General features: G+C 36.6%; 1 protein-coding gene across 1 annotated transcript in view; it reads left to right on the top strand.

Moving 5' to 3' along the window:
- nup188 (nucleoporin 188) overlaps positions 1-15061 on the top strand; it is a 66954-nt gene that overhangs the window by 7850 nt on the left and 44043 nt on the right. The window contains exons 5-13 of the mRNA XM_001922983.6: positions 3418-3498; positions 3757-3801; positions 3926-4018; positions 6303-6422; positions 6505-6716; positions 8524-8638; positions 11576-11776; positions 14054-14143; positions 14242-14307. Coding sequence (XP_001923018.1) covers positions 3418-3498; positions 3757-3801; positions 3926-4018; positions 6303-6422; positions 6505-6716; positions 8524-8638; positions 11576-11776; positions 14054-14143; positions 14242-14307 — 1023 coding nt within the window. The remainder of the gene's footprint in view (positions 1-3417; positions 3499-3756; positions 3802-3925; positions 4019-6302; positions 6423-6504; positions 6717-8523; positions 8639-11575; positions 11777-14053; positions 14144-14241; positions 14308-15061) is intronic.

Genomic DNA, 15061 nt, shown 5'->3' on the forward strand with positions numbered 1-15061 from the left:
TAATAAACATAATCAGCTATAATAGGCCTATGTTTATCGGGCTCCTTTCCAGACAAACTTGAATTGAACCATTGCCCGACTGTTAGTGCGCAAGACCGTGTCTACGTGGAGAATATTCAAAATCTAGTTGTGTCACAGTTATGGCAATATTATATTTGACAAAGTTTATTTTAGTTTATTCTAGTTAATGTGTTAGTCGATTGAATAAATAGCTTAATTTGTCCACTCGCGTTTGCTTTCTTTTTCTCGTCGGCAGTCACTTCAGGACAGGTTGAAAAAATTTAAACAGAGGAACAGGATGAGAGAGAAAACTTTATTATGAAAGGTTTTGTGAAAAATAGCCATTAATTGCAGGCATGTACGATGGATGACTATAATGTTTATATTTTAGGCTATAGTTTATAACCGATTGTGTAAAATATTGAATGACCTTACAGCTGCAGGTGCTATCGATTTACTAACAAATTAAATGCTCCTATAATGTAGTTAAAGCTTAGATCAATATTAAGATTTTATTCTTATTTTGCCGCCTGTAAAATAATTTTAATAAGCACTCAAGCACATTTGCCGGGTGCTTGAAATCTTTGAAAATGTTTTCATTTTAATGTAGGCTATAGCCTATTTTCCAGCTTTGAAAGTGCTTAGATTTTGGATAAAGGGCTTGGAAAATTAATTGTGTCGCTATGATAATTTATCTTTATAAATGGTTATTAATTAATAAAATAAAAAAACATATTTATGCTTTGCATGAAATGAAAACTCCGCTGTGGCCTGTGCAAGTGCCTGCAGCCTGACCCACGGCGTGCGCATTTTGAGCAATGGGAAAAGACCAAATGCATGGAGGTTATTGATTTTGCGCCCTGCATGCGCGCCTCGCGTTTTGCCATTGCCCACTTTGTGAGCTCCAGAGAAAAAGCATGTTACCTCAGTGGCGTCTTTCATTCTTCAATCAAATGAAAGCAGAGGCGGGGTTTCCTTTGAGGTGACAAAGTGTGTTGTCAAGATACGGCGAACTTTTTAATAACGTAGTAGAGACTTGTGGTCGCTCTTTTAAGTCATCCAAAGTTGTATGACTTTACAAATCTTGAATTTCATAATATTATTTTAAAAATTAAATTATGACAACATTGACAGCAACATTAGCGCACAATAGACCAGCTGATTCAGTTGTTACCAAAAGTGACATACCAAAGAGCACCGTGCTCCTTTTTTCTTGTCAATTTAAAATGCATTGCGGAGCGCCTCACGTCTCTGGAATGAAAAAGCGCGTTCGTTGTGATCGGCCTCTATGAGCAACACATATTTGTTAACTCGCAGAACAGTAACACGTGCAAACACGTGCTTACAGATGTATTTTGCCAAAGAAGCTAAATGAAAGAAGGATATTCTGGCCAAAGTTTGACACAGGAGTTGACACAGGAGTTGACGAACCAGCGCTGATGCTGGTCGTCTGTGCAGCCTGGAGCCGCGTCATAAACTCAACTAGGTATATTGATGATTTAGTGCAGACTAACCAACAAACCAATTTTTTTCCATTGGAAAATAACAGTTATTATTAGTTCTTATATACATTTTAAATAGCCTACATAGCCTAATCTACAAATCAAACAAAGCCAAATATTTTAGGATAACTTTCATTTTACAGCTTATAAAACATGTATGCAAATTAAAACAGTATCACATGTAAATAACAAAATTGTTATATCCTTAGCCTATATTTAACAAAAAGTATAGGTTCAAAGCCTTATGGTTCATTGTCATTATGTTTCACTATACTCAGCGCGCGCGCGCACATGAACCGCAAGTAAGACAGAGGAAATAGGCTAATAAATCATAATTAAGACATAATCTTTAAACTAATGACCTCTATTAAAAATGTTGACAGGTTTTGTAATATTATAACAGCGGAGCATTAATTGAATGCATTTTTTCCGTAAAGCAATCTATTTGATCTAGCCTAATATTTTTTTATTGACGGAAGAAAAAAAAACACGATTGGACAAACAGTCTATGCCGATTCTTAAAAAGCATTCAGTCAATGTTTTCGTTTTGTAATCTTAATTTGTCATTTAAGTAAAAAGGTTTAGAGCAGGATTTATTTTATTATTTTTGTTAGTTTATTCAGTTATTCTGTGCTGCTAAAAAAAACACTGCAGGTGCGTGAAGATGCTCCTTCTGTATGCTGTTTGCATGTTAAAATAACCTAAATCAGTATTTTAAAATGCAATATTTAATGTGTCAGACAAAATAGGCACGTCAATTTTTTTTTATTAAATAATATTTTGATATTAATCTGTTAACGGTTAATATCGCTTAACGAGCGGTTGTTGGTTGGCAAAATGAATCGAAATCAGCATTCCTAGTTTGGCATAAATTGTATCTTAACTATTTGATCTATTATTTGACGGTCAGTTACCCTATCTACAAAAGAAACAAGAAGTGCTTCAACACAAGGTGCTGCATCGCCAAAACATCAAGATTATGCGCCAAGATTATGGCATGTAAAATGTTGTTCTCTTTATTAAACATTTATTTTTAAAATGTTACTAAAATGGTTTATAGCTAACTGAAATGTTTAGTTCTTGATATAACATATGGATGTTATGTAATGTAAGTCAGTAATTGTAATGCAGCATCATAATGAACAAATATGCGCTAGTCATTGGCTTATATTAATAAGGAGTTCAAAAATGGTCACGTCCGTAACGCAAAATTGTAGTTGTTTAAAGCAAAGACCTGAGATGAGTTGGCGATCATAATTAGTATGGACATATTTTGGCTTTGTATACAAAGTTTCATTTTATTTGTTATAATATTTATTCCACAATATAAACTTTTTTATTAAATCGTTACGGACGTGACACGTGACCAAAGCTGCGTGATGTCTTAAATATGTAGCTCATAAATCAAAAGGGCAGTAATGTTATGAAAAAGTAAGGGTAATTATTTATACTACAGACTCCAATCCTTCTGCAGAATGATTACTGTTAACATAAAGCATGGAAAAGGTGCGTCTTTAATCCCTTTTTCTAAAGCACGAAATGTGGTTGGATTATAATGAAATTTACCATTGGCACAATCCTCATATTTCATGGATAAACAAACCAATTTCCTTAAAAATTCAACAAGAGCACATCATTACAATAAAATATAGACCTTAATGAGCAAATTTAAATAGGTTTTGTTATTTTGGTCAAAAGTTTATTTTTTCATGATAAGGTTGACATTTTCATGGAATTGACCATATATATATATTTTAGGTTTACAATCAAAATTAAATTATAATTCAGTTGGGCTCAAAAGTCATTAGATTTCTGAATGTGCTGCTTGCATATGGGCATGCCTCTAAATTTGGCTTGATCGATGCCTAAGGAATGAACTGGTGTGTCATTTGTGTGTCTGTGTTTATATTTTCAGGGTTTGGATGAGCAGCAGAGTGTGCAGGTTCTTCAGTGTTACCTTCAGGAGGACTACAGAGGGACACGAAACACACTCAAGGTGAGTTCAGCTTCATATGGCACACATCTACATCATATACAGTTGATGTCAAATGCAATGACATTTTCACAGTATTTCCTATACAATTTATATTTAACATACTAATTTCTATTAGTTCGGCTGGAATAAAAGTATTTGTAATTTTTTTGAAAACAACTTTAAGGACAATATTATTAGCCCCCTTGAAAAATATATGTACCTCTATGTGCATGTACATTGTGAGAACATCATCTAAAGAATTTCCCCATTCCCCATCAGGCTGTGCTGCAGGATGAGAGACAGAGTCAGGCTCTGCTCCTAAAGGTTAGACCCACTTTTATGTCTGTTCAGTTTTGTTTGTCATGTCACAAAATGAAGCTCCTTTAAAGCTCTAATTCAATCTAAAATAGTTTGATTGTGTACCTAATGCTGGAATTGTGTTGTGCAGATTGCAGATTACTACTATGAAGAGAGACTTTGTGTTCTGCGCTGTGTTCTTCACCTCCTCACCTACTTCCAGGATGAGAGACATCCATACAGGGTAATAATAATGACAGATCAGATTTATTATTGGCTGAGTTTGTTATTATAAGCTTTTAATTTCTATTGTGATGGACAATTGATTCCAAGTCAGGCAGCTTTTCAAACAAGATAAACTGCAGGACAGGACTTGGTTTTTTTCCTGGGAAATTGACTAGATCAGGGGTGTCAAACTCAATTCCTGGAGGGCCGAAGCCCTGCACAGTTTAGTTCCAACCCTGCTCCAACACACTTACCTGTAGGTTTCAAACAAACCTGAAGGACTCAATTAGTTTGATCAGGTGTGTTTAATTAGGGTTGGAACTAAACTGTGCAGAGCTGCGGCCCTTTTGGAACTGAGTTTGACACCTGTGGACTAGATTGTTAAGATTTAGTTTTAAGGATCTCATATGAGTGACCGATTGAAGGTTTTTATATTAAAGTTCATCATTACAGATGTTTTTATCTATTTTTTATCACTTACATTTAGCTTCTATTTATTAAGATGTACTTTTTCTATTTCATTTTCCATGCTGTTTCACACCTAGTGTTATGGTCAGGCTATTTTCAGTTCTGTTTTCTTCCTTTAGTCATCAATTATCAATCATTGAAATCTAATGCACTCACCAGACTGTATCTGTTAACTAAGGCTAGCTGTTTGCATAATATGAATTTTAGGAGCTTTGACCCTTAAAATATAAATAAATGACAAAAGCTAAATGTATAGTTTGTAAAACTAAAAAATAAGTTATCAAATATGGGAGAAGGAAGAAGCACTTCACAGCCCTACAAACACAATCTGAGGTAAATTGTTGTTCTCATAGGGGCAATTAAAGTCATACAAAATGATATTCAAACTAAATTCATTAATTAGTGCTGGGCAAAGAATTGACAAGACATATATGTGTGTATATGTATATGCAAGAATATGTGTGTGTGTATATTTATTTGAGTATGTAATACACACTCATGAAAATAAGCAAAATTATACTACTCTTTTTCATGTATAGTATACATGTATAGTATCATATACATATTTAGTATCATATGCATATATAGTATCAAATGCATGATTAGTATCATGTATAGTATCATATACATGTATAGTATCATATACATAGTATATGCATGTATAGTATCATATGCATGTATAGTATCATATACATATATAGTATCATATACATATATAGTATATGCATATGTAGTATCATATGCATGTATAGTATCATATGCTTGTGTAGTATCATATACATGTATAGTATCATATGCATGTGTAGTATCAAATGCATGTATAGTATCATGTATAGTATTGTGCATATATAGTATCATATACATAATATATAATGTCATATGCATGTATAGTATCAAATGCATGTATAGTATTGTGCATATATAGTATCTTATACATATATAATATCATATGTATGTATAGTATCATGTGCATATAAAGTATCAAATGTATGTATAGTATCATGCATATATAGTATCATATACATGTATAGTATCAAACATATTTAGTATCATGCATATATAGTATCATATACATGTAAAGTATCATTTACATATTTAGTATCATATGCATATATAGTATTATATACATGTATAGTATCAGATGCATGTATAGTATGCATATATAGTATCATATACATGTATAGTATCATGCATATATAGTATCAAATGCATGTATAGTATCATGTAAAGTATATGCATGTATAATATCATATACATTTATAGTATCAAATGCTTATATAGTATCCTATGCATGTGTAGTATCATAGGCATATGTAGTTTCATATACATGTATAGTGTGATATACATGTGTATATTTTATACCTATATACAAATAAATATTTTCTCAAATATATGCATGTTTGTGTTTTTGCACAAATCAGTTTTAATAAAAATAAAACAAACCGTTATTTTGGATATGATTAATTGCTATTATAATCCTTAATTTTAATGTAATCCTATTATTTAAGCATAATATTTTAGTATTGTATGATTAATATATAAGCGCAACAACAACCTGCACTTGTTTATTTGATGTCATGGAAATTCAGCTTTTAAGTCTGTGAACATCAGGGAATTAGATTTTTGGCTTAAAGTGGGGATTATTAACAGCTCATATTTTGGTATTAGGGAGTCCACACACTGCATAAAAAGGGAATTTCCATAAAAAATTGGGCACTTTAAAGAAAGCAACTTATGAAGTGCACAGGAAAGTTATTCAGTATATAAACAAACACTGCAATGTTGCATCTAAAATTAAGCAATAGAATATACAACTGTCCCTTTTCTCTCTTCAGGCGGAGTACTCCAACTGCGTCAGTAAGCTGGAGAAAGATCTGGTGTCCAACTACAGGCAGCAGTTTGAGACGCTCTCCAAATCCGAAGCTCCAACATGGGAGACGCATGGAAACTTGATGGTAAAAAGATCTTAATGTTGAAAGCCGCATCACCATGAATTACACCAGCAGAATTTGACTGAGGATGTTTTAATGTGTGCAGACGGAGAGGCAGGTGTCCCGCTGGTTTGTGCAGTGTCTGAAGGAGCAGGCACTTCTGCTGGAGATCCTGTTTTTGTATTACGCATACTTTGAGATGTCGCCCAATGACCTTTGCACCTTCACAAGGCTCTTTAAAGAGCAGGGCTTTGGACAACGCCAGACAAATCGACACCTCGTGGACAAGAGCATGGACACGCTGGTCGAACGCATTGGGTCAGAATGGGTCATCTGCTCCTTTTTTTAATCACAGACTGTGAAAATTTCAAATATTGCCCAAGTGATGTTTAACAAGGCTAATTTCAACATGTTTTCATCATAATACTTTTAATATCTCATTGCTTTTGTCTTTAGCTTGACGACAGTACATATTTTGCAGGATACTTTTATTTATTATTCTAGTTACTTTAAGATATTAGCCTAAATATAAATTTAAAGGCTTAACTAGGTTAATTCGGTTAACTAGGCAGCACTGACTCAGGACACTGTTCATATTTCTGCCGCGCCACAGAGTGCCATCTGATTAGTTTAGTTTTAAATAGCATGCAAATGTGCGCGTCTGGTGTGCGATACTTTAAACTGTCATGTGTGCATCCGGTGTGTGATGCCCTTCACAGCGAGAAGGTTGCTGGTTCGAGTCCTAGCTGGGCCAGTTGGGGTTTCTGTGTGGAGTTTGCATGTTCTGCCCGTGTTGGCGGGGGTTTCCACCGGGTGCTCCAGTCCAAACACATGTGCTATAGGTGAATTGGATTAACTAAATTGGCCGTAGTGTATGAGTGTGTGTGTGTGTGAATGTGAGAGTTTATGGGTGCTTCCCAGAACTGGGTTGCGGCTGGAAAGGCATCAGCTGCGTAAAACATATGATGGAAGAGTTTGCTGTTCATTGTGCTATGGAAACAAAGCTGAAGGAAAATGAATGAATTACATTAATTTGGCAAGTCATTGAAAACAGTGGTTTGTTCTGTAGTCAATTATATAATAATTCATTATAGGACTAATAATATCGACCCTAAAAATGATTAAATAAAATTTAAGACTTCCCATCCTGTTAAAGTTGAAATGTGTCTCCACCCTCTTTTGATGCATGGATAAAAGAAGTGTTTACTTGCATTAAATTGGAAAAAAGTAGACCATCACTTGTGCTTTAAAGACTTTTGTCTTTAGTTGTGGCGCCCCTTTTTAGATTATCTGCTGGCTAACTGATTCTTAAGCCGAGCAATAATATATGAATACATATTTATTATTAATTTAAATGTTTTATTTAATTTATTAATATTATTATTTACTGAATTTTTTTTTTTTTTTACTTATTATGTTTATTTAGTATTTTTGGGGAAGTTGTAGGCTATTTAAGGAGGGGGGGGGGTGTTTATTTGGGGTAGTGTTAACAACAACATGGAAAGATGATTAAAACATGAATGTTTTAAATGATATTCCATGTAGAAAACTTAAATAAATTTGAAAAAAAGTAAAAAACTTACTAGAATATTGTTATTCAGCAAAGCAGTTGTGCAGTAGGTAGTGCTGTCGCCTCACAGCAATAAGGTCGCTGGTTCGAGCCCTGGCTCAGTTGGCGTTTCTGTGTGGAGTTTGCATGCTCTCCCTGCGTTCGCGTGGGTTTCCCCCCACAGCTTAAAGACATGCGTTACAGGTGAATTGGGTAGGCTAAATTGTCCGTAGTGTATGAGTGTGTGTGGATGTTTCCCAGAGATGGGTTGCGGCTGGAAGGGCATTCGCTGCGTAAAAACTTGCTGGATAAGTTGGCGGTTCATTCGGCTGTGGCGACCCCGGATTAATAAAGGGACTAAGCCGACAAGAAAATGAGATGAAATGAAATATGTTTTTTCAATATAGAATATTTCCAGCCACACTAAAATAAATAAGACAAAATGTGACTGGAAATGCTGTGAAATATTTTATTGCTCTGTTATATATTAGTTGGGGAAATATTTAAAATTAAATTATAAATTTCACAGGAGGTCTATAATTAATAACTGTATGTGAATTGTGTTCTCCTCTACAGGTACTTCAGTTCTTTGATGCTGGTTGAGGGAATGGACATTGATTTTCTGCATAAATGTGCTCTGGAGGACCGAACCGAACAGCATCAGTTTTATGACCAACAGGATGTTTGCAAGGTAACCCTTGAACTTCAAGAGACAATAAAAAATGATTGTAATAAGACAACTGTTTTCTTCAATTAAAAATGTAGTTTAATGCTCTGCAAAAGTTGAATTTTCAGCAGCCATAATTTCAGTTTTTACATTAATGAACGTGGCAGTTGCTTTTATCTAAAGTCGGTTAAATTGCATTCAAGTGTTATATCATTGAAGTATATACATTTTTATCAGTTATTGCCTTCCTTTGTAATCAAACCCGCAACCTTGACATGGTTAGTGCAATAATTGACCACTTTTTGTCTGTTCACTTGTTTGTCAACAAGGAACAAGGCGCGGCGCAGTAGTCTTTTGGTAGTTTCAGCTTGGCGCAAGAGTCGTTTTGAGGCGCTGCGCTACGCTGTTTAAATAGCAAATGCAGTAGCGCTCATATGTGCGCCCATAGGCGTTCTGGTCTAAAAAGGAAGGCGTTCTGAGGCGCACTGCTGACGCGTTGCTATTTTGAGAAACTATAATAGATTTTTTTTTATTAGACCAAAACAAACCCGGTCTAAACTCCGGCGCAGAGTTGCGTCTCGCTTACACACTGCTTAATACACACAAGAGAGCAATAGGCAAATATCTTTACATATGAAAAAATTTAAATATTAAGGATATATATAAGATATAATAAGAATAGATATAGGATATAAAGGATTAAAATATTACAAAACATACTAATACTTTTCTAGCCTACATAAATATGAAAAATCACTGCTGTCTTCTTCATCTCGGGAGGCTTTTTTAGTTCATTCATAACAATTGGCTTTTGTATAATGTTATTATTATTAGCAGTATTATTTATTATATCCATATTTATATTTGTTTTATTAAAAATAAGCTTAGATTTGCCCACCTGCAGGTTTTACACCATATGGGGCGCAGCATGTGTTTTAGGATATAACTCAGGTTTTTGAACACACTTTGTTGTTATTGTTCATTTATTCATTTGCTGGAAATTAGAACTGAATTTAGAAATAGTTTTGAAACGAATATTTGCGCTTAACAAACGCAATGAATTATTTACAGACTAATTGATGTCTGTGCGTAAAGGTTTCCCTATCCATGAGAGCGAAAGTGAAAGTAGATGTATTATCTCTCATTCTCAGGCAGTAGATTCTCTGTTTAAAAGTTTCCTCTTAAATAAAACAGTTAACTGTTAACTGTTTGCTTGTGAAATGCTCAGTTTTTCCACTTGGACTTACTTTACGTCCTGTAAATAGCGAATGCGCTTATTGCAAGACGCAACTGGCTCTTAAAGGGAATGGGAGATGAGACTCTGATTGGTTTATTCTCAAAACACACCTATAACTCATTAATAAAATAAACTCAACCCTTTTAGAGCATGCGCCACGGCGCAAAGTGGATTTTCCTGTCCGTAAATTGGCAAAAATGCGTTCTGACACGTTTGCGCCCTGCGTTTTGCGCTCTGCGCATGGACCGTCAAAATAGAGCCCTATGTTTCTGATCTTGATTGTAATTCAATAATGTGCACCTTTTGAAAAAAAATGCTTTGAAACAATAATTATTCTAAAAGGCCCAATTCAAATAAGCTTGAGTTAAATGGGTTATATGCACAGCTAGTGTTTTTCAGCCTATGATAAACTTCCCATGAAAGGTTAAAGTGACTATTTAATTTTATAAGGTTTCTTTTGCAGCATTGATGTTGTAATGTAATTAAATTACAATCAGTTAAACAGACTTAAAGGGCACCTAGGTTACCACTTTATTTCAGATTTAGTATAAGTGTTTTGTGCCTCCAGAATGTGTTGGTAAAGTTTCAGCTCAAAACACCCATCAGATTTTTCATTATACCTTTTACAAGATTTTATTTTATACGTTTTTGCACTAGGGGGCAGTTTTGTCGTACTGTGCCTTTAAGGCTTGTCCTCCCCGCCTACCGTTTCTACGTGCCTTAATCTCCTCCTTCGCCTGCGTCAGACAACAGACAGACTTAAAGGAAGATCTCACGTAGCGTTTGTGAGAAATACTACAGTAAGAACTTTGCCAATGAGTATTTGTTGTGGAGTTGCATCGATGAGTCACACACAATGTCGTTACAAAGTTCACGAGTGCACGCACACACACACACACACACACACACACACACACACACACACACACACACACACACACACACACACACACACACAAACAAACACACACACACACACACAGACAGACAGCGCACGTTTAGCTTTGCACTGTTTTTGCACGCATATGTGACAGGATACAGGTTAATCTCCACTGCTGTTTGGATATCTTTTGATTTAACGCCCACAAACCACGATTGAAGCGTCTTCTATTATAATTGTTCTGACACGCGGCTGTGCTGATGTAGTAAAGCTGAAGTAAATCGCTGTAATTCACAACACACATGCCCTGTTTTAAAACATTTTAAACTAGTCTTGTTGATATGATTATACAGATGACTATCGGGACATGTTAATACGCGCAGCTGTCAATCAATTCGGTGGGCGGGGGAACTGCACTCCTATGTCAAGTTGTGGTTGGTCTGAAAGCCGCTCCAATTGGTCCACCAAATGGTCCTCCAATTGCCCTTTAAGGATTCACTTAGCTGTTCAAGTGTAAAACGAGATGAAAGTCTGTGTAAACGCATGCACCGTCAGTAGTAGCACAGAAACTGAAATTATTAGGTAAAATAAATTTCCATATGTTAAAAACTTGGTGCTGAAAAACAGAATTTAATGCAGTGCTTTTTGTCTTGTCTGAGACCCACTTCATATCGTATGTCAATCAGGCAGTAAAGACCACTGATTAAGAAATAAGAACCTAAACATGGCGATTTTGTAATGGCAAGACGGTTCACGGAAAGGGCTCGAGATGGCTGATTGAAAATGAAAAGTCTGTGCATATACCCCATTGAATTGATTATTAGTGCAATGTGTGTGTGCGCAGGAGATGGATCAGATGCTGTTGACTTTCGGTGACATCCCTCACCACGGGCCGGTTCTGTTGGCGTGGGTTTTGCTGCGACACACACTGCGTCCGGAGGAAGTGAGCTCCGTGATCAGACGTCTGGGAAACACAACGCTGCAGCTCGGGGTCTTCCAATATCTCACCAACATGCTGCAGGCGCTCGGCAGTGCTGGAAATAACGTAAGAAGAGTTTGGTTATTGTAAAGGAGGGCAGTTTGACCAAAACTTGAGAAATTTTGTTTTCACCATAACATTATTTTTTAAGATTTAGATATTTACGTAGGTAGTTATTCAAGAAAACCCACAAAAAAGGGTTTCAAAAAAGAAACCTAAATACTTGAGCAATTAAAAAAAAACTGAAAATGACTTTAAATGCAAAAATCACAGGTCTGATTTTAATTTATTTCCCATAAGTGTAAGCTTCTCACAATCAATAAAAATTATATTTGACAAACTGATGCTTTATTTCAAGATAGAACATACCAAGTAGAACAACTAATTTTGCAAAAAAAAAATTCATTTTATTAATACAACAGAAGCCTCTAAATGCGTTTCTCATGAATGCTTAGGAGCCATATTGTAAAAAAAAAGTATTAGCAGCAGATACTGAATTGAGCTCTGTATGATTGGTGTCACAGTCAATAAGTCAATCCTTTTTTCATATATGCTGACCAATATATCAAACAAGACTAAGCTTTTTATGACATAATTTCATGTTATTTATGTGTTTTACTTTCAGTTTCAGTAGTCTAATTTGAATCAGTTGTGCTACAGGGCAGGCATTAGGACCTGGGGGATGCTGTTAGTCAGCAGAGGCTGCAGCACTACTCAAGTGACCGTTTAAAGCTGTGGTCATACTTGACTTTTCTCCCCATAGACTTCCATTCATATGCACGCGAATGCGTCAGACCGGAATTGCAGGGTCATGGGTTAAGTTTCGCAGGTCACTGCGGTGCAAAGTTCAAGCTTGGTGAACTCTGACCTGCATCACTTGACTGCGTGAGACCAATTGAGGATCAAAACATGACCTCTCTGGACAGAAATTTAAAACGTGGAGCAATTGCTCGCTTTTTTTAATGTCTAATAATGTCTAATCCCGCCCCTTTTCGCAGCTCAGTACGACAGAATTTCGCACACACAAACTCTAGTGTGACTTTACTTAGGGCAGGGGTGTCCAAACTTGGCCCTGGAGGGCCGGTGTCCTTCAGATTTTAGCTAAAACTTGCCTCAACACACCTGCAAGGATGTTTCTAGAAAGCCTTGTAAGAGCTTGATTAGCTAGCCCAGGTGTGTCTGATTGGGGTTGGAACTACACAAGGACCGAGTTTGGATATACCTGACTTAGGACATACTTGCACTAGCACTAATCCATATGAAAGTCCCTTAAAAGTGACGTCGCATCTTCAATTTCAGGCTCAGACTACAAGCGTACTGCGCCAAAGCTCAACCGAACCACTCATAAGTTATCATTAAAGTCCTCATGCAGCATGTGCTAGGTTTAAGGTGCAGCTGTTGTGCCTCGAGGGGTTTGCGTCATTAATAAACTATGACAGTTTGCGTAAATGGAAAAGTTAGAATGATTAATAAAATCCATATGAAGTAGTCCCTTAAAATTGACGTCGCATCTTCAATTTCGGGCTCAGGCTACAAGCGTAAAGCCTAAAGCAGGTCGCACACCAAAAGCGCGGCGCGGCGACACGGCGCGCACATGACAGATTAAAGTATCGCACACCAGACGCGCACATTCGAATGATGTTTAACATGAAACTAATCAGATGGCGCTCTGTGGCGCGGCTGAAAAATGAACTGCGTCCTGAGTCGTGGGCGGGCGCCGCCGACTTGCGGCGCCGGTGTGTGTATCCTGATAGAAACCTATGTTTAGAATTCTAAAATGCATGGCGCTGCGTGGCGCTTCTGGTGTGCGACCTGCTTAACTCTCCAAAACCCAACCGAACTGCTCTCTGACTGGCACACCTCTTCCAACCGGGCCCGAAGCACTCACACTTGTCAAACGAACGGGCGCCCAGGCACAGTTCGGATAGCATAGTGTAGGAGTGCACTCTTACTGAGGTATATTGTGCACAGAGTTATTCTTTACTAATCGAAAACAGTTTCTTTAAATCACATTAAAGTTCACCTTTAATTGTTGACCTGATCTTATTACGAGCGCTCCAGTCAGCAATTCCTCAGTCTCAAGTATACGAGTTAGCCACGCTCTCTTATTTAAATGTCGAGTTATGGAAATGATTCTATTATGGTTGACAATTTAATAATAATTATTTAAACTGTATTATTGTATTATTTGAATGATATTAAATGATATATGCCGTTATACCACCCAGCCAAAGTCCCTGTTACAGAAACACGGATGTTTTATGTAATGAGATATCAAATAATTACTCAGATGTAGAGTTTTAAACATGCTGGTGCTGTTTTTGTTGTTGTCTTTCTCTTTAGTGTACAGTGAGCACTGCACGGATGTGTATTTACGGTCTGCTGTCTTTTGTCATCACTTCTTTTGAAGAAGACACACTTGGCAGCCAGCAGGTACAAACTTAAAAACCCATGAACAGAGATTAATGTCATTTTTGTGAGGCTACTGTATTAGCTAGTAATACATCTCATCTGGTTTGTTCTGTCTGTAGCACCTGATCAATGCAGCGTGTGAAGTTCTTGGTGCACCGAGTCTGGCAGAGCTTTTCTGGGAGTCGGTGAGGAAAACAGATGATGCGCTTATAACAATATACTCATATCAAATATAACTATACAGTGCTCAGCATAAATGAGTACACCCCATTTTGACAATGATTATGTTTATCCATTTCTCAGTGAAAATAGGTTGTATATTTTCCTGCATTTGAACAAAACAGATTTACTAAATGTAAAAAAGCCATTGTTCAGTTTATGCACATTTAAAATAGGTGTTGTATGACGATTATTTCATCTCTCATTTAGAAGAAAAGGTGTGGCATATTTAGTGAGTCGCGCCACCGCGAATCAGTTCAGTTAGGAATCAACCAGATCAAGCAAGCGTTCGAGAATCAGTTCAGTTCAAGTCAACCGAATGATAAAAACGAAAGTAAATCAGTTCAGGAATGGCGATGTGAAAGCAGAGGTCCTACAATCTCATCGTTAACAGCGTAAAACAGTAAATTATCGACTCGTTCTGTTGCACCTTCACTTTGTGAACTGCAGAAGGGTGTATTATAATCTGGATTGACAGCGGATGGCTTTTGATAACGCTTATAGACGGTGCTGAAGTCTCGCTCGTGATGATCCTTGCAAGTGCGTCAATGAGAAACAACCACACACACACCTGTGCAAGAGTCGTATGAAGCAGCATTATAATTATTCAGCAACATCCTGTACTGGCTGAAATTCCTGCCCTTCTCATCACGGGAGGATTTATTGTGCACCAACGGCCCTGAGACTGTAGCTAAAAGACCAGCTTCATTCAACCTTCTG

The sequence above is a fragment of the Danio rerio genome, chromosome 21, assembly GCF_049306965.1.
Source record: "Danio rerio strain Tuebingen ecotype United States chromosome 21, GRCz12tu, whole genome shotgun sequence".
NCBI classification, from domain to species: Eukaryota; Metazoa; Chordata; class Actinopteri; order Cypriniformes; family Danionidae; genus Danio; species Danio rerio.